Source organism: Paramormyrops kingsleyae, chromosome 23 (genome assembly GCF_048594095.1).
Source record: "Paramormyrops kingsleyae isolate MSU_618 chromosome 23, PKINGS_0.4, whole genome shotgun sequence".
NCBI classification, from domain to species: Eukaryota; Metazoa; Chordata; class Actinopteri; order Osteoglossiformes; family Mormyridae; genus Paramormyrops; species Paramormyrops kingsleyae.
This window is the reverse complement of record NC_132819.1, coordinates 11,059,389-11,079,649: the sequence shown is the minus strand read 5'-3', so window position 1 is coordinate 11,079,649 and position 20,261 is coordinate 11,059,389. Positions and strand designations below refer to the sequence as shown.

The 20,261-nt window shown below is 44.0% G+C and overlaps 1 protein-coding gene across 6 annotated transcripts; it reads right to left on the bottom strand.

Moving 5' to 3' along the window:
• Positions 1–3,818: 3,818 nt before the first annotated feature.
• LOC111839673 (transmembrane protein 74) lies at positions 3,819–7,426 on the bottom strand. 6 transcript variants are annotated; one of them, XM_023803779.2, is made up of 4 exons: positions 7,385–7,403; positions 6,788–6,942; positions 5,957–5,992; positions 3,819–5,843 (listed from the first exon to the last, which is right to left on the bottom strand). In XM_023803779.2, exons 1-4 carry the CDS (start codon positions 7,386–7,388, stop codon positions 5,121–5,123), a joined length of 918 nt encoding a protein of 305 aa, XP_023659547.1. In that variant the 5' UTR covers positions 7,389–7,403; the 3' UTR covers positions 3,819–5,120. The 6 variants fall into 6 exon arrangements, with proteins under 6 accessions (XP_023659547.1, XP_023659548.1, XP_023659549.1 ...); XM_023803780.2 differs by having other exon boundaries at positions 3,819–5,840; XM_023803781.2 differs by lacking the exon at positions 5,957–5,992 and having other exon boundaries at positions 7,385–7,426.
• Between the last annotated feature and the right edge of the window lie 12,835 nt (positions 7,427–20,261).

Here is a 20,261-nt window from a genome sequence, read left to right as displayed (position 1 = left end):
TGCCGGGCTTCCTTAAAAAAAAAAAAAAACTCAACCCCCAGGTGAATTTGACTCAGCATCTGATCTGTTCAATAGCTAGAAACTTCCCTGGGTGTGGCTTTGGGGTAGCAAAGGATGCAATTAGAACGAGACGGTTCTGAGCTTCCACAGCCACACGGACCCCGATAGCCCCACAAATCACAGGCAAGGTAAGTAAAACTGTCACAGTCAGAAATTAATCTTCATCTTCCCCCTTTTCAATTATACATATCGCAGAATTATGGCACAGAGAGTGTGATTCCCTTCCTGGATAAATCTGTATACCACCTAAATTCAGCAAGTTTATTTTAGGATGTGTAATTCAGTAATCAGTACATTTAAGTGAAAAGCAAAGGGATTCAAAATCCAGTGTATTCCGCAGCTAGGCCTTTTCGTATGTCCTGTACTTCAGTCATCCTTCATCTGCACAGGAATGAAGGCCTGGCTGAGTGCGGCTGATATTTCAGCAACATGATTAGAAACTGACCCAGCAGCTTATTTAGATTTTCCACTAACAGGCTCAACAATAGACACATAAAAGGTGATTATTCAAGAGATTATTTATATGCAAGTGTTACAAACGTGACTCATGTACACACTCTACGGAGGCTTAATCAGGAGCATGGCTGCTTCGCATTTCCAGGTTTGAGGCTTCAGATTCCACTCCTGTTGTGTGTATGTGTGTGTGTGTGAGAGAGAGAGAGCGAGAGAGAGAGAGAGAGATGGTTGGATGTTTTATCCCAGCACACAGTTTTTTTCTCCCACATAAAAAGACATGCAGGTAGGCTAATTGGTTAAGATGGATGAATCCATGACAGAACTTAGCACACACTTTAAAATATCCAGACTAAATGATCTTGTATTAAGATCCTGGTGACAAGAGCTCACTTTGGAGGGATTCCACCTCTTGTGGAAGTATGTAATTAGAGTAAGATCTGGGCTATCAGCACAAAATGGATGAAAGGGCCGGGACCACATGACCATTTGCAGAGAAGCTGACTGCACAGCTCTGCCCTCCACCTGAGACACGTTCTGCAGGCGTTCTGAGCCTGGTGACACTCCATTGAGGTCTCATAACATGGGATTATCAGGAGAAAACGTGCAGCTCACCTCCCTGCGGGCTGCCTGGTGACATCAAAGTGTTTAAGACACCATCAATTGTGATGCAACTCAGGACTTTGAAGAGTTTGTCAAAAAGGTCTCACCGCACAATAGTTTCTCCTAGCAACTAGATGATCTGGTTTCTATGGTTATAGTTCACTCTCAGAGCCTCCGTGGGACTGGATTGTGACAGAGTTCCATGCGGCATATGGGAGATAATGTTCACAGAGCACTTTGATACATTTCAGCTCCATGGCTAAGCAGGACTCAATGCTGAGTGTCAACCTTCATTCTTCTTCAACCACTGATTCCATCTGTTCCAAAGATTTACTGTAACCAATTCAGTAATTTAGCCATTTTAATTACATAATAATTGGAATACATAGTGTTTTTGACATTTTTACTAAAACATACACTAGGTAAGCAGCAGTCTAGAACCCAGCAAAGTGTTAACTGAAGTTCACAGGATGATATCATGGAAAGATTCATTGTTTGACTACATGCAACCTTGAAACTCTATTCTCCAGAGACATTATAAGGTAGCATGCTGTATTATATACTGGGTGGGTATGATATGCTTGCTTGCTTATTTATTTATTTAAACTGGTTTTATCAAGACCAGGGATAGTTATATTTTTTAACCATATAAATCATAAAAGAAAGACTGACACAATATTTCAGCATCCTGATATAAATTAATTCATTATGTGGATTATCTTCAAAATGCTTTATGAAAAATGACTGCTGTCTTTATTCAAGAATATTTCCTTTCCCCTCCTCATCCTTACAAGGTAATTTTCCGACTTCCCCGACCGTTGCTATGCAACAAACTTCAGAGCAACAGGAGCTATTTACGGGGGGGGGGGGGGAACACACATTTTTCACAAGTAGTGAAAACCAACGAAATATTTCAAAAATGAAAAATGCATTTTTATCACACAGACAAATACACATGAATTTGCTATGTCAGGGTGTGAGGATTTTTTTCATTAACAAACAGTGCAGTTTTAAGTAACGAGGAGCATTCTGCTAATGCACCTGGACGACTTCTGCACCTGTCGGCATCTGCAAAGGCCAAAACCCCAGGAGGCACGTCGCTGTCCCACAGGGGGACAACTGCTGTCCCCAAACCCATTATAATCCCTCCCATACATGGACAGAACTGACATTGCTGAAGAAGAAGGGCTCAGCAAGCCCTGGAAGTTCCCAAAGCCAACGCAGCTTGCTGGCTGGCTGCCGTTCAGATCCACCCAGGCCGCCTCTCAGCCGCATGTAAAATTAAGTCCGACTCACTTACATCTGCATCCCTTCACTGTTTGATCACTGCAAACCCAAAGACTCAGCGGGGACAGGTGACACACTGGCACCTTACAAATGCAGCATTTTGTTGCCAAGGGAGACCCATGCGTCTGTCCTCGTTATTGTCCAGCAGCGGGGCAGGAGGCAGGGTGCCACTGTAATTGCTGCCTTCCAGTGCGGCAGGCGGCCCTGATCGCCTGCGTTCCTGCTGCTCGCAGTGCCGAGGCGCCGCGGGGACAGAGAGCCTCACACCTCCATTGGGCAGAAAGAATTTAGCCTTTATTGCAGCCATTATTCCGTTTCTGAGCTGACACTTTAGAATAGAAAGCCAACTACGATTCTAACCATTATATGGTATCATACTGGAGCAGTTACACAGCTCCAGCTGGACTGTCAAGAAGGAGCCTCCTAAACAGGGGAAGTTTTGGTATTCCTGACTCCCCTCCCAATCCCAAACTCCAGCCTGTATTCCTGACTCCCCTCCCAATCCCAAACTCCAGCCTGTATTCCTGACTCCCCTCCCAATCCCAAACTCCAGCCTGTATTCCTGACTCCCCTCCCAATCCCAAACTCCAGCCTGTATTCCTGACTCCCCTCCCAATCCCAAACTCCAGCCTGTATTCCTGACTCCCCTCCCAATCCCAAACTCCAGCCTGTATTCCTGACTCCCCTCCCAATCCCAAACTCCAGCCTGTATTCCTGACTCCCCTCCCAATCCCAAACTCCAGCCTGTATTCCTGACTCCCCTCCCAATCCCAAACTCCAGCCTGTATTCCTGACTCCCCTCCCAATCCCAAACTCCAGCCTGTATTCCTGACTCCCCTCCCAATCCCAAACTCCAGCCTGTATTCCTGACTCCCCTCCCAATCCCAAACTCCAGCCTGTATTCCTGACTCCCCTCCCAATCCCAAACTCCAGCCTGTATTCCTGACTCCCCTCCCAATCCCAAACTCCAGCCTGTATTCCTGACTCCCCTCCCAATCCCAAACTCCAGCCTGTATTCCTGACTCCCCTCCCAATCCCAAACTCCAGCCTGTATTCCTGACTCCCCTCCCAATCCCAAACTCCAGCCTGTATTCCTGACTCCCCTCCCAATCCCAAACTCCAGCCTGTATTCCTGACTCCCCTCCCAATCCCAAACTCCAGCCTGTATTCCTGACTCCCCTCCCAATCCCAAACTCCAGCCTGTATTCCTGACTCCCCTCCCAATCCCAAACTCCAGCCTGTATTCCTGACTCCCCTCCCAATCCCAAACTCCAGCCTGTATTCCTGACTCCCCTCCCAATCCCAAACTCCAGCCTGTATTCCTGACTCCCCTCCCAATCCCAAACTCCAGCCTGTATTCCTGACTCCCCTCCCAATCCCAAACTCCAGCCTGTATTCCTGACTCCCCTCCCAATCCCAAACTCCAGCCTGTATTCCTGACCCCCAATCCCAAACTCCAGCCTGTATTCCTGACCCCCAATCCCAAACTCCAGCCTGTATTCCTGACCCCCAATCCCAAACTCCAGCCTGTATTCCTGACCCCCAATCCCAAACTCCAGCCTGTATTCCTGACCCCCAATCCCAAACTCCAGCCTGTATTCCTGACTCCCAATCCCAAACTGCAGCCTGTATTCCCGACTCTCATTCTGCCTCCTGCAGCACCTGGGCATACAAGGCTCCCTTCTGTGTGTCAACCACAGAGCTGGGAGACGCAAGCGGTGATGACACGTCTGCATCTAAAGAGAAAATACAGAACCCAGCAGCGTTAGTATGGCAACACAGGATAAAGCCACAGCTTCTCAGCACAAGCTGAGGGCGGGTGGGCTCCTGTTTAAAATCATTGAAAGTTAATAATGATACTCATGATGACTGAGGGGGTGCAGTGGCTTGGAGGGTAGCCCTCCAGGTTTGAGCATTCACATGCGTTCTCCATGCCACAGCGGCTTCCGCTGGACTCTCCAGTTCCTTCCCACAGATCAAAGATGCACGATTAGCCTAACGAGTCTCTAAATGACCTGCTATGCATGAATGTGCCCTTGGAGGTGACCTGTGCTTCCTGGGACAGACAGAAGGTAGGTGGATGGTTGGATTGATGGATGGATGGATAAAAGCACCACAGATATGAAGAGAGGTTGTGACCCAGAACAAGCATATATTTACTGAAGAGCATCAATACAAAAAGTAAATACACTATAATGACCAAGCCCAATGGTGGGGTTTACAACACGTTGCCTAGTAGCAAAATGATTTCCTGTAAACATCCAAGTCAATTCCCGAAAGCTGGCTGCTGTTACATTTTTTTTTTAAAAAAGGACTGAATAAATGCCAGGCTTTCCAATCCGTAGGGTTCTCCATAGGAAACACTCACTCGTGTTTATCTTGCCTTCATGCGAAACAAGTGAAAGCACAACCACGACAAGAAAAACTGATTTCCAGAGTATAACAAACTTAACGGGGAGTTTTTCTTATTGATAAGAACTTAAATAATAGGCAGTTCAGCTGCTTGTTTTCAGTCATCAGATAAAAGCTTTCAGTCATGTGTCACATGAACGTTCATTAAAACAGCTACACGCAGGTCAGTAACAGTTAAAGGTATTAAAAGCTCTGCTGCAGTTGTTATGCTTTTTGCCCTAGCAACCAGATACTGAAACCAGGACACCAGCAATGGAATTGCATCATTAAAATCACCAATGAAAATGCACCAGCGCTCCACAGTGTTAGTTCAGGATGTATCCGTCTTCCTCGTCCTCAGACAGGTGTGGGGACATCCGAGTCGGACTCGATGCCGTCCTGAAATTGATCGAACCGTACAGTTTGGCTGACTGCTTCGAGTAGGCGAACGCCTTGCGCCTGTACATCTCGCCCTTCCACATGGAGACCATGAGCAGCATGGAGAGCACAACGCCGCCCAGCGTAAGTAGGCAGAGCCCCGCGATCACACACCTGTCCAGGTGGGCCCCTATCCTGGCGCTCTCCTTCTCCAGCCGCTCCATCTCGCGCGCCGAAACCGCGTCGGGGCTCACGCGGACGTCGCGGGGCACCGCGTAGGAAATGACCACCAGCGAGATGCCGGTCACCAGGAAGGTCACTGCGCTGATGAAGCCGTAATCCACCGATTTCTCAGAGGACTGTGAGGCCAGCTCGTCGTCAGAGATGGACGAGAGGTCCCCCATCACTTCCTGTCTGCCATCGTTCGGACAGAGCGGCCCAAAGGGGCCTTCCACGGGCCGCCGCAGGTCGACGTTTTGCTCTTCACTGGCGAAGGACGTCTCCAGCTCATCGTCGCAGCACACCTTTACAACGTCGCCGTCCCACGCCACGCCGCCTTTCGGGGGAGCGTCGCCTTGCCATTGGCAGCCAGCTGTCCCTCGGGCCAGACTGCACTCATCCTCCCTGCAGGCTGACTTTCCACCTGAGCTGCTTGGCTTGGGGATGCTCTGCTGATTTAAAGCACAGCCAGTACTGGTCGGTGGATCGGGTTGCCTGCAGGTTTTTTCTAAATAAAGAAGCTCCAGATCTGCCATTTGATTTTTTTTTTCTTTCTTGCCCTTACCCCAGAGCCCCCCTTCGCCTCAGGACACCAGTTCACCTATGAACACATGAAGCACTTCTGTCAACAGTAAAATACTGCACTAAACTAAGACTATTAAGCTGTCACTCCAAGCATGTTTAGTTTACGCTACACTTAAAAAGTCTGGATTCACATATCAAAGCACGTCTAAAAACAAAACAAACAAAAAAAACGTACAATATGCAATATATATGAACATGCCAGGGTGAGAGGAAAATCATATTCTCTCCGCTATAATGATTTTCATCGCTCTTGGTCAATCTCCTATGTTTCCAGTTTAAAAAAAATACACGCAAAGCCTCGGATTACCTATAAATCGCAATGCCTGCCCCCCCGTCTTTCATTATTTATTATCTGATTAACTGAATTCTAAACAGCTCTGCTCTCTGCTAAATATGCACGCTTCTGTGGGAAAAATAATTACTCCGTAATCGTCCAGTATTAATAATGCTGGAAATGCGTGTAAGATGATCGTAAAATGATATTCAAAGTATACACTTAAATACTGTTGTGTAAAATTAAAGAGAGTAAGACACCACAATTGAACACCTCCGGAGAAAACTCTCCCATAGATACTTACTCAACTCAAAGCACGTGTGACATATTAAACCCTACTGTACTTTGTACCTGTCATGCACGCCCATAACTCATAAAAACCTTAAAATACGCAGCCTTCCGCATCCGTACCAGCAGGTTAGTAAACGCGTCCTCAGTGGCATCTTAATAGCGCATCAAAGATTAGGTCTATTGACGTTTGCCTTAATAATTGAATACATCGCAAACCTATTTTTAAAGGAGAATGGACTTACATACCAACTCCCGCTTTTGGAAAGACCCGCATCGCCGGCTTGTCCTCCGTGCAATAATTGTGAAACAGTCCCTCTCACACAGGCTTTCGGGCTGCCTCCCAGTGTGGCTGGAATGAGTTCTGCACTCTTGAGCAGATTCAGAGCACTTCAGCGACGTGTCTAATAAGCAGAGACACGTGAGCGAAAGACCCGAGGGGATTGTGGGAAACGTAGTGCGCGCTCCTCACACCGCTTTCGTTGATACTTAAAAAAGTTTACTTTTTTATAAAAATGTTTTCTGGACATATTAGTATAACCCAAAAAAAACAATTAATTTTCTATTGTATAGCAGTACGCCTGAAATAATTTCAGATTCAACTGTTAAATTTGCATAAATAAATACTACATTTATTAACCGGAGAAAAGTTGCACATGCAGTTTATTGCTTTTTGAATTGTCATGACAACACTGTCTGAATACATCTTTAAAAGAATCTATTCATTAGTAGTTTAATAGGAGGTACAGGTCAACGTTTCTTGAGGGTAACCAATTCACAAGTAACTCCTTTGTAAATTAAATCAAAATATCATGCCCTTGTAAGTTATGGTGTGCACAAACTGACCCATTCACACATATGATGGTGAGACGTACTGCTCAAGGTGTGTCCAAGGTACAAATATAACTGCTAGTACCTTCCTTGCCTAGAAAAAAATCAGCCCCCTGCAATCTGACACAGTCAGTGCGGTGGCAGCTCAAGCTGTGCATGATTAGAGGCAGTCATGCATTAATTGCGGCTGCCAGGGGTCATTGTTAGGGCATTTCATCATGCTGTTGTTACACAAGGTGAAGAAGACCTCTGCTCTGTAAAAAATGAATAAAGCATGGAGGTGGACGAAACACCGAAGGCTGTTTTTAACATTCCTGACAGTCAGGGGGGGGCGGGACACATGAGAACAGAAGAACTAGGCAAAGCAGAGGACATAGCGCACAGATGGGGGGGGGGGGCACCACTGCCCACTGCATCAAAACTGCTCCTGGAGTGTGGGGTGCCCCCGTGGCCCCTCCTGCCATGCTCACAGCCCACCCCCACAACAAAACGGCTCCCACGCGCACTCTGCTTACCACCCCCATACCCCAGAAGGTCACGAGGGGGGTGTGGGCCTTCGGCAAGGCTCAGAGAAGAACGTCGGCCATCACGTCCCACCGAGCGCCCGGCCCCCCTCCCCCCGCAGCACACATCCATCGCGGCTTCCTGAAAGAGTGGGCGGATTCCTCGGTGTCATCCATATCTGATCACCATCTGTGACAGTTCAGTCAGTGCTGCCTTGTCACAGCATAGGAGACAGTGCACACTCTGCTTACTTATTCAAGCTGCATATACAGAATTTCTGCCTGCTGGGCCAGTTGGCACTGTGACCTCACACCTCCATGGCTGTGGGTGTCATTCCCTCCTCAGGCTGCGTGTATGGAGTTTGCATCTTTTCTACCACAGTCAACAAATCAGCGGACTGGTGTGTGTGAATCGGTCATAGTGAGTTAGTGTGTGTTCCCTGGGCATCCCAAGAGCTCCAGGCTCGAAATCACCCTGATATGTGAAAATGACAGATGGATATATATATATATATATATATATATATATATATATATATATATATATATATATATATATATATATATATATATGATTAAGCTGTTACTATACTATACAATTGGCATAAAAACCTGCAAAGCTTCCAGTTAATTTAACTGGATAATAGCACTTTTACTACATCGAACCCAATCAAGATCCAATGTCCAGTGACAAGACATTCCTGGGACAATAAATTGTCCTAAATCACCATTTTATCTGCTGCCCGAAAGCATACTATAGGCACAATGTTGTGAGGGAAAGAATTCAGCATTTTTTCTAGAGTGAGGCTCACCAGATAGACAGGAAAATGCCCCTAGATGTCGGCCATAGTCAAGCAAGATGGATGAAGGAAGGTAAAACCAAAATGCAGCAGGATGTTTGCATGTGAGCACAATATCTTACTATCTTTATAAATATACATTTCTCTTGGGACCGTATGCAAAGCAGCAGGGCCAGTTGAATATCAAGAATTAATAATCCATGTACAATAAAACTGTAGTTTAAGGTGGCATGTGCTCTAAATACCACTGTTTTGTGCGATGACTGGCACCATTATTTACTCTTATTACAGATTCCTTAAACTTAAATTCTTATGTGAACCAAAACCTTTGTTTGTGTGGCAGGGATTGTTGTAGCTGATTAAGATGTGCAGCTTGTGCTTCTTACCAGCAATCGCGGCTGTCAGTCAGTGATGTTACAGGGATGTTACAGCGAATGCCTGGCATTCATAATGAGCTATGAACAGTAGGAACGCAGCTAAGAATAGCTTCAGGGCACCCAGCAGCCGGTAAACAAACAGAAGACGAACCCATTATGCTACTGTCCCACAGCTGAGCGCACCGTGCCGAGAGCGAAGGAGAGCGGCTTCATAGGGAGCCCAAGCCTCAGGCAGCCATGTATGCATTTAGTCCCACACTGTCAAAATACGACGCCACATAAAGCTTTAATGCTCCCATAATAACAGGGCAATGGGATCCATCATGGTGCTCCTGCAAAGTTAGGGTTAATTTTAGTTTTGTGTGCTCAGTCTGCACATCGATGTACGACCATCACTCATTACATATTAATTGCACAAATATGTACCTCTACAGTACCTAATTAAACATCTACTTTGATGCTTTGTGGATGCTTTTGTTTTGTTCTGTTTAATCTTGTTACATGCTACATGTTAATGACAGGACAAAGATTACAGGTTCTTATGCAGTAATATACAAAAGGCAGATACACAATCCAGAACCGCACACAGACGCGCACTGTATGCAGAAAAATGCATGTAGAATACACATTCTTAAATTCAGAGATGCATTGCCTTGAGACCATTACAGGGAAGCACATTCACATGTCTGCTCAGAATACCATTTGCTTATTCACATGAGGAGAATTGGCCTAAGCAGTTTTTTCCCACACTCATGCATATTTTAACTGAGTATGACAAATGGCCTCAGAACATCCATATGATCAGTGGGACTTGCTATAGCTCAGCCTGGAAAATAATTTATTCCTCTGCTTAGGCAGCATACTGTACATTTTGTTGTTTTATCTCTATCAGCGATTTTTACACCTGCATCCCTCAGGTACGAGGAAGCAGTCAGCCTACAGCTATCCCAAGAAACACGAGGCATAAAGCAGAGGACGCCCTGTGGATGCCAGACAAAAATAGTTATATCATTTGAACATAAACATTGTCTACTGACATCTAGTGCATTTCTGAATTTATTATACACAATACAAACATAAAACAGGGGAAAAAAACCACGGTGAAAACTAAGCCTTATGGGTAATACCAATATTTCATGATGTGTTCTCACTTGTAAAAAGCTGGGGTTGTGATATTGAGGATGGGTGACTTCAAGGGCAATCCAGAAGCACTTGCTGTCTCCATATTTCACAGAATGGCCTACAGAAGCAAAGCACATCCACAGGTGCTCTGCCCATGCACACACCCACAGTACCATCTGCCAAGTCGCTGTATCTTTTAAGATATCTACATGGTGCATGAGTACTGAAACCTCCCTCCTGTGAGGCATTTTATGCAGGAGACCTTCGGGACTCAAAGAATCAATAATCATCCATACAAAAAATAATTAGTACCATGTGGCAACTGATTGTCAGATTGTTAATTGCAGTAGCGCCACCTGCAGGTATGTCATTGTTAAAACAGTACAATTTTCTTTATTGGACTGCGGTGTTTGTGTATCCTCCCTGTTTTCCCCATTACCTCATCATTTTGGTGAACCGAAACATGCACCCACATATGCGTATGAGAGAGAGAGAATTTATAACATCCAATTTAAACGTTTTATTTGCTAACATTACATCAGATAAATTCTTCTGAGTAACCAGTTTATTTTCTAAGCTCACTAAGGAATCTCATTTAAGTCTTAATTTGTGCCAGTCAATAAACATGTTTAGTTATTTATTGATTAATTGGTTTTTCTTTACATGCAGAGACTGATGTCTCTTTCCCGCCGTCAGCTGAACACCTCCACACTCGACGCACCGCTAAATGTGGCGGAAGGATTACGGTGGAATTTAGTGCAATTGTGCAGCCCTGGCAGCAGTGGTTCATTGCAGCTGTGGCCATCGTATGCCCTCTTCTGGTGGCCCCTAGCCTGCTCCTGGTGGTTTCTGGTGAGCTGGTTACTGTTTCCGTGTGCTGTCAGAGCTCCAGAACATACAACGGTGCCGTCTGCCCTGCCGGGTCTTGATCTGAGGTGCTGCCAAAAGCCAACTCCACGGGCGTCCTCAATCCCCATCCTAGCAGGAGCATGGTTGACATGAACCCTGAACCCGACTCTGGGGGATTCCTACCAGCACTTGTTCCATGTGATGCTCAAAGGTGGCTGGAGCGTTGTGTAGCCCGAAAGGCATCAGAGTGAAGTGCCACAGCCCCTGGCCCAGGGTGAACGCAGTCTTCTCTTTTTTTACAATGGCTGCCAGGGCTACCTGGTAGCACTTGCTGCAGAGGTCCAACAAGCTAAACCAGCTGAAGTGTGTCAGTGTATCGAGGGCATCATTGATTCAAGGCAATGGGTATGTGTCAGTCCCAGTGATGACATTCAGTCGGTGATAGCACATGCAGAACCACCAGCTACCATCCTTCTTCTGGACCAGGACAGCAGAGGCAGCCCATGGACTTGCAGATGACCCTATGATCCCTGCTGCTGCCATCTGATGGACCTTCTCCTCAGCTGCCTGCCTCTTTACCAGTGGCAGGTGAAGGGGGCACAGCTGGATGGGGGCAGCCTCACTGATATCTCTCTGGTGTTGGATGAGGTCGATCGGTGTGCAGTCCTTATCCATGGTAGCAAAGATTTTCATGTGGCCTTGGAGTAAGTCCCACAGCCAATTTGTCTCTCCATGCTCTAGCCCCTTGCAGCTCCTCTCCCAGAGGGACTCAATTACTACTTGTGTAGCCTGTTCCCCTGGTCCCCAGCTCTAGCTTGGCTGGTGGTGCTTGCAGCATCCTCTGCCCCTGCTGGCTGGTCCTGGGCATCTCTTACTGCTTGCTGTTTTCTCTGATGTTGCTTTGGCCACTTAGCAGGTGATACCAGCTCTGGGGAGACCGGGCTGGCAGCAAAGCTGTAACTTAGCAAACCTCCTTTTCAGGTTTTCCAGTGTTGGTAAGTGGTAATGTAATGTTTTTCATTTGCAGTTGTCCCTGGCTCAGATCCAGGATAACTTCATGGGCAGTGAGAAGGTCTATCCCAATGAATCACGGGTCCTGAATGGTGGCGAGTCAGAACTCGTGACAAATCAGGGTGTGCCTCACGTGTACCCAGCACCTGGAGCTATTCCCCCATCACCAAACTGAGGCAGGCTGTAGTAGACATCCGCTGGCTTAGAAGCCCTGGTCAGTCCCTGGCAGCAACCCCGGCTGGACAAGGAAGATGGTGGAGCCAGTGTTGATAAAGGCCCTGCAGTGATGATCTTTGATTACGCAGGGCAGGTGCATTATTATTATTATTATTATTATTATTATTATTATTATTATTATTATTATTATTATTATTATTATTATTATTATTATTATTATTATTATTATTGTTGTTGTTGTTGTTGTTGTTGTTGTTGTTGTTGCTTCTACTGTAAGTTGTTATTATCTGTGCAGTGGCAATAAAGATTATTATCCTGTCTTATCTTACTGAATTTCCAGGACGAAGTGTCCCAATTTGGGTGGTATGGTGGCTTTTTCAGTGGTGCTGTTGCCTCAGACCTCTAGGATTATGTGTCTGTGTGTGTGTGTGGCGGAGGGGGGGGGGGGGGCATACTTACAACATTGTGGGGACCAAATGTCCCCACTGTGTGACAAAAAAACCTGGTTTTGTCCCCACAAGGGAAAATTCAGTCTGTGAATGCAATCAAAAAACTATAAGTCTTGTATTTGTTTGGTTATTTATGGTTAATTTTAGGGCTGGATAGGGGTTAAGATTGTCATTGTTGGGATTAGGGTTATGGCTGTAGAAATGAATGGACGGTCCCCACAGAGATATGTAGTAGATATCTAATTATAGATATAGATATGTGTGTGCGTGTGCATATTCCCCCTGTCTTGAACAGGTTTCCTCCGGATATCCCAGTTTCCTATCGCAGGCCAACTGGCACTGCCTGAATCGCCCATAGTGTGCCATGCGATGTACTGGCATCCCGTCCAGGGTATACCTGTGCTGTCTGGGATAGGCTCCAGGTCCCGTGTGACCCTGCTCAGGATAAGCTTTTGGAAGACGGGTGGAATTCGGCTGAAACGATTGCAGTGATTCCTGTGCAGCCGCAGCCCAGCTGTTATGTAAGCGCTTTAGTGACGTTACTGTTTTGTTATTCCGGCTGCGTAGCTCCTCTCACACTCACACTGCCGTCTTTTCTACAGTCAAAAGTAGCAACTGTTGACTGGGTGAGACTCACAAAGCTGTCATGGGAAGGATGTCAGAAAGGGCGTCTCGCAGCCTAAAATCGCAGTACTTTTGGAGTTGCTCTGCTTTGGCAACTTTCATAAACTGATGTTTTATTACTGAGGGAAGTGTGTGGTATGACTATCCATGGGGGGTGTTGGATAGCTGTGCGTTATTGGTCTCGGAAGCCTGGAATAAAGAGCAGGATCTTAAGTACAGAAAGTAATCAATATCACAGCCAGACTAGCAGCAAATGAAAAACAGCGGTATGATGGACTGTGTAAAAATAGCACTAAGGTAGATATCCAAACGCTAAAGGTTGGCAGGCAGCTCTGCCTGACTGGGTTCCTGTCTGTGTGTGAGTGCCTTGCAATGGGCTGATGTCCAGCTTCCTGTCCTTTGCATCTTGGGATTTACCCCATGTATGACCCCGGTACTTCACCAGATTAGTATTGATAATGCACAGAACAGTGGCCACAGCCATAAATCATTAAGTGACTGTTGTTAGCAGCTCAATGGGCAGCCAGGAGAGGTAGGTCTGGGGCATCCCAGTCTTGGGCGTTTGATTCCCACTCGCAGCTCCAGTGTGTTGCATTTATTCACTTAGCAGACGCTCTTATACAAAACAAGGTACAGTATGATTGAGAAATCAGGGTCAGTCGGTCGCTGGAGCAACTGGGGTTAAGGGCTTTGGTCAAAGGCCCAAAGCTGAAATCCCTCTGCCAGCAACAGGCTTCGAACCAGCGGCCTTTTCATCGCAGGCATAGCGGCCTAACGCTCTGAGCACTCAGGTCCCCTCCGCGGTTTGGACAGCAGGAATATGTTCTCAGCGGCTCCATGTTTCTAGATTGCGCCGAACCGTGTGTCCTGTGATAGACTGGAATCCCTCCACATCAGTCATCATTTTATATAAAATGCTCATGTATTGAACAAATATGAGATCATTTTAAGAACTCCTAGACATTAAAATTAAAACACGTTTTTATTTGAAGAGAGGTATTATTGAGTAGAATCTTTTGAAGTTATTTTTAATGTTATGTTGTTAACTCATTCATTTTGGTACTTGAAACAGTTTTATGTTTCACAGAAATTTCAGGTGTTAATTTTGTGATTATAGAAAATTCTTCTCTACCTGTGTTAGTTTTGGCCCAATTACGTTAACCATACACTGGCAGCAACACTGTAATGCAAAATCCTGACATTTAAAAACAAGAGGCATAATGACATGTAACTGCCAGATTCATTGCTTATTTGGTATATTCAAGTTTTGTAGTTCCTACTCCATAGATTTGTATCTCCAAGTTATGTATTGCTCTTGTCAAATGCATTGGCATTTTATGTGATGACAAACAGCAATACAAGATGATGCTACTCTGTTACTATAATGACATCATTTGTCTTACTAATGAAACGTAAAAAACGGAAACTTAAACCAGTATCATTGTGAAAAAGTAGAGACAGCAGCTTTGTCTGAAACACACTGCCTAAGCATTAATTCAAATGAAGACAAAATTTAACACTATATGGGGACACATTCCAATGGTAAGGAACCATATTTCATTATAGCGTGTCAGTTTGCTCTTTGGCATAAGACAAACATCATGACTATGAGTTAAATAAATGCTGTATAAAAGTAATGGGTCGTTTTCATTAGGAAAATTTAAAAGTCTTGACCTCAGGCCAGAAATGCCTTTCCTTTCTTCTGTGATAATAGATTTAAGTGCTTAACTTGCCTGCCGGCTTGATACCCTACAGCACATGAATAAAATAAATTTTATGGTGAATTTGAAAAACTTAAGAACCGGATGGCTGTACATTAATATTCACAGGCTTGAGGTGGTGTAATTAAATATGCTACATTATTTTTTCATGAAGTGAATATCTTGGGATAGTATTAACTGCAGAAATGAGACCATGAAATTCACAGTGGGTGGTATTTTCATGTGATGCCAGGTTTAACCAATGGGGGAAAAGAATGTAACCAATGGGAAGTGGGATAAACCAATAATTGGCAGCACTCTGTCATCCCTCACACAGTGGGCGTCTCCATTTTCTGCTCTCATTTGTCTTAAGAACTCTCTTAACTATATCCATCCTACTATTGATTGTGCAGTAGAGTCACAGTGAGCCTAGGAACCCAGACCATGTATCAGTGGAAACCCTGGACAAGATGCCAGTCATATACGCAACTATACTTCTATTGTATATCTTTGTCCAAATATGGGATGTGATGATGCAGATTCAAATTTGAGGGATAGGCCCTGTTCATTTAAACATGGTATATGAGTAGGACATCTTCCAGCGAAGTGCACTCCCAGCAGCAAGAAATTCCTGAGGCTCCTGCCAAGTGAAATTAAATATGATGCGGGAGCCGTTTCATAGGCTTCCACTAGGTGGCGAAGAAATACTGCGTGAGACATTGCGAATTGCGTTTACGGGAAGTACGTATTTCAAAGATTCTCAACTCAATGTTTCAAGTGAAACTAAAACTACATTCATTATTATTTTTATTATGTGTTATTATACTTTGATTAAGTATACATTTTGTGTGAATATTTCGTAAGTTTTAAGTATGAAGGCTGTAGCGGCATCACATGTTACAGGTTTTTACCATCATCATGAACATGGATGTGTTTTTGTTTTGATTTTGCTTATTTTTAATCTTTATTTATTTAGTTGGAAAAAGCTCCAGGCTCACCGTGACCCTATATTATATGGCTATGAACGAGTAAATGGATGGTTAAGTGGTGATGATTCTGTCTTCTTGTTACTGGTGCGTCATTGACCTGGTACATTTATTCATTACCGCTGGGAGGACACAAGTATAGCTCGAACGAGTTCATCTGGAGCGTAAACTCAGGGTGGTGGGAGTGTCATTGTCTGTAAAGGACAGACGGGGAAGGGCAGATTGTGTGATTGTTTTCTGGGAGGATCAAGCTTAGTCTGTAAAAACAATGTCTTCATACAGTAGTTTACTTAGCAGAAAACATTTTAACAATAACCAGATAATCCATGGGAGGACACTTTGAGCTAGGACAGGATTTCTAAATTATCGTTTCAAATAAAAGCAGCTGAGTTCTTGCTGTGTGCTGATTGGTCAGTCTCCTACAATCATACATGTGTCACTAATGTTAATGTGAAGCAGTTCATGAGTCTTTCAGTCAAGGAAACAAACCAGTCAAAGCACAAGAAGAATTCTGAACTGGGAGAGTTGCTAGCTATTGGAAAGATTAGGGGAGTCAAGTTTACCTGGCGCTTGACTTTTTTTTTTTTTTTTTTTGAAGGAAGATTGGCATCAGGGGTAAAATACTCAGAGCTGGCCTTAAAATACTTGGGAGTGATCGAACCTAACAACGTCCATGCTGTGAACTATTTAGCCAAGCACAGAAGCCTTTCAGTTTAAAAGTTAGTTTTGTAAGACCTAAAGTAGTGCAAAGTGTCCTCCTTGAGATGGTAAATCTGGTCACCCTAGAGCAATGTTTCCCAACCCGGTCCTCAGGGAACACCAACTGCACCATGTTTTACTCCCTCCCAGCTCAGACATTACACATTTTTGCTCCCACCTGAGGACCACGTTAGGAAACACTGTCCTAGAGGAATTAGTCTTGTAAACTGTACACAGTATGTTATATCCCCGTCATCTACGGATGATGGGCATGCTCTGTACTTCCTTAATTAAGACTGGAAGTGCCAGGCTGAGAGCTTTGCTCGAGAGTCACTTTTGTTCCTCCACTTGTGTCACATTTTCGTCTGTGGGCATCTTGTTTTGTTTGTTGTTGATCTCGTAATCCTTTTGTTTCATTTTGTCTTCTAGCACAGTTCTCCTCGTTCCCGTTTTTTTGCCTAGTCTCCAGTCATCCGCATCCAAGTCCACTTTACAGCCCAGTGGTTACCTGTTTCTTGAGGTGTTTTGCCCCCAGGACTCGGAAAACATCTGGCAGAAAGTCCAGCAGTGTAGGTGGGATGGTCTAGTCATTTTGTGTCTGCGTCTTGTGAGATTTTGGAGCAAAAAACAAATTTCTTGAGTTTGGTCATGACACCAGGCCCTAAACATCAATAACTTCAGCAACTATTTAGCTTTATGAACATTTCCTTGACAATATTTTTTGGCTTGAGACATTATAGATTTGCATTAACCAAGCAAAAAAGAAATCCAACTCCATTATGTTTTATGTGTTTAAACAGATTATCCCTATCTTGGCCCGTTGGGATCCTTGTAGATACCATTTTGTTCCAGCAGACCTCTTAGTTAATGAGATTTCATTGCGCTCTTTATTAAATATTCCTATAAACTGCCTGGTATTAATGAATTCTTTGGTAGCATGTGTGTATCATAAAGATGAGGTGCCTTGGTTTTTCTCCTCCTACCGTTCATTAATTCATGTATGTATTAATTAAAGAATGAACCATTAAATTGCTTTCCATGAAACTGATGAAAAGAAACATTTATTTTTGGATCAAAACAGAACAGAAAATAAGTCCAAGTTCAGAGAATTCATCTTTTGTCTTAATGAAACTGAATATCTCAGTTGTATAAATTGACACCTCTAACCACTGTTAATAGATTTTGATAGTAATGTTGTCACAACCTGGTCAACCTTAAGTAATCATGGAGTTTTCTTGAATAAAGTCTGCACACACTACAAAACCCGATGTATTACAGGACTGGGGTGTAGTGCATGGTGCAGGGGAGATGTATTGGAGATGTATTGGCAGGAAGGGCTTGCTGTACAGTTCTTCAGCCTACCTTGCTATAAACCAACAAAGACTGTATAAAGGCTTTAATCTCACACACAAACACTGGCCTAGCTTCAAGTAGCATCCTGTACTGGATGGACACCAAAATCCTTCTGTTTAAATATCTTTTACACACATGGTTTTATTTTGTTATCATTATTACAATGATTTTCGACCATGATAATTATGCTGATTGTTATGATTATCATGACAGTTTAATGATAATGATGATGAGCATTTAGTTTTCCTAGCGAGCTCTCTTCTTCAAAGCCTCCTACATAATTTACAATTTATTATGTTTTAACCTATGACGATTGTACTTTTTTAGCAATTGTTAATGAACATGAGGCAGAGTTACCCCAGGACTTGACCCTATCACCTCTTGTTGACAGTTTTGTATCCATGCTTCTAGCTGCCCACCCCCCTGTGTCGTTTTTCTAGTGACACCCAGCCTGCCAATTGATTGCTACATGATTTATGAGGAATCAACCATGAAGGAACAACAGGAAAGATACTGTAATTCACCACCTTCTGCTCTCCTCAGGCAATTTAAATGAGGGAAAAAGACATAAATAAAGACTGCAGAGATCCCGGTGGACACCCCTCGCAGCGTCTGCTCAGTGGTGGCTGCCATCTTCACAGGTGTTGAGGAGGTGGGCCGCGTCTCACGGCCAACGCACTGAGCGGATGCGGTAACAGCACAGACCACCCGTATGCACAAAGATGCCAGGATCACCGGCTTAAGTCAAGTGGCTTGGAAATGTGTTTAGCCTCCTGGAAGTCTGCAATGAAACTCGATATGAGATGTTCCACTCAGGTCAAAACTGGTGTGGAGAGGATCCAAAGTGAATAAAACACTTTACAATGGATGTAAGGAAATGAACAATTTCAGGCCTGATACTTGATCAGAAATAGCTTTGAGGGGGGGGGGGCATAAAATATTAAGAATTGTATGTTAAAGGGTGCAGTATACTGTACATGAACAGGGCAAGGAAAACACATCCACAGTCACATGCCAGTCAACCGTGATTGCTGTTGTCTCATTTCACTGCAGGATGATTGGGCACAGAAAACTCTGTCATTTCATCCTACTTCTCTTCCCCACTTTCAGCTCTCACAGATAATGTTATGGGAGGCTGGAAGCACCTTATGCTTCAGAAATGCATGCAAAATCCAGGCAGAAAATGGCAGCCTGTTCAAATGGAAGAACTGAGAGAGGCATTTAGTAGAGCAATCTATCACATCAGTCAGATTGAAAATAGCTTCTATGTTACAGAAGAGAAAATTCAAGCTTTTTTAGTATCGGTGACATGGAGGTTTACTGGAATATCATCTGTCATTTATGCTTGAGGGAGATGCAGTTCAATCAATTTTAACTTCCTCCCTCCTTACGTCTTCAAACAGGTCCTGCATTAGCAGTGCCCACTCAATCTCTCTAAAAGGGTTGTGGTCCTTTTCTTTATAACTGGTTGATCTGAACAGGGCGCAATTATGCAGCTCTTGCAACATCTGTGATCGATTCAATGCAAACGTACGAATGGTTATGCTGATGGCTTTGCCGTTTATGAGCCAACAGCATTTGGCGACGGCAAAAACAAACTGCACCACGTGCATCCTGGCTATTTCAGGCACAAGCAAAAAGTGAGCCGCGTACTGAAAAGGCAGTCACCCGAGCCGCCTGTTACACGTATGTCATATCTTGTGTAGAGTGTGAAATTGTCTAAGGAGTATGTTTTTTGAGCATTCGTGCAGACAATATTGTACCTGAATTTAGCTGTTCTTGGCCAAAATATGCAGCTCATTTTCTACTTGTGAGAGTTTTAATGTCTTAATGTCTTTTTTCCGTAGTACGTTATGCATAATCGCCAGTCATATATATATATATATATATATATATATATATATATATATATATATATAACAAACACACATAGGTGCCCTTGGTCTGCTGAGAGGAAGCTCAATCATGAACAATATTATCTGATACCTTTTGTTAATCTAGATAATAGCACTAGCTCACTGAAATCAATACATGAAATCGAAAGAGTTAAATTAACATTAATAGATTCACATACCTCTTTTTGATTTCTGTCTGGTTTTTGGTTTAGCTGTTGATGTCTACAACAAGTGCCATTAAGATTTCAAGCGTAGGTCAGTTTTGTCGTTCATTATACGACGTACTCACTGCTTCCTTGGACCCAACCGTGAAGTAATAAACTAATCTATCCATCCATCCATCTTCC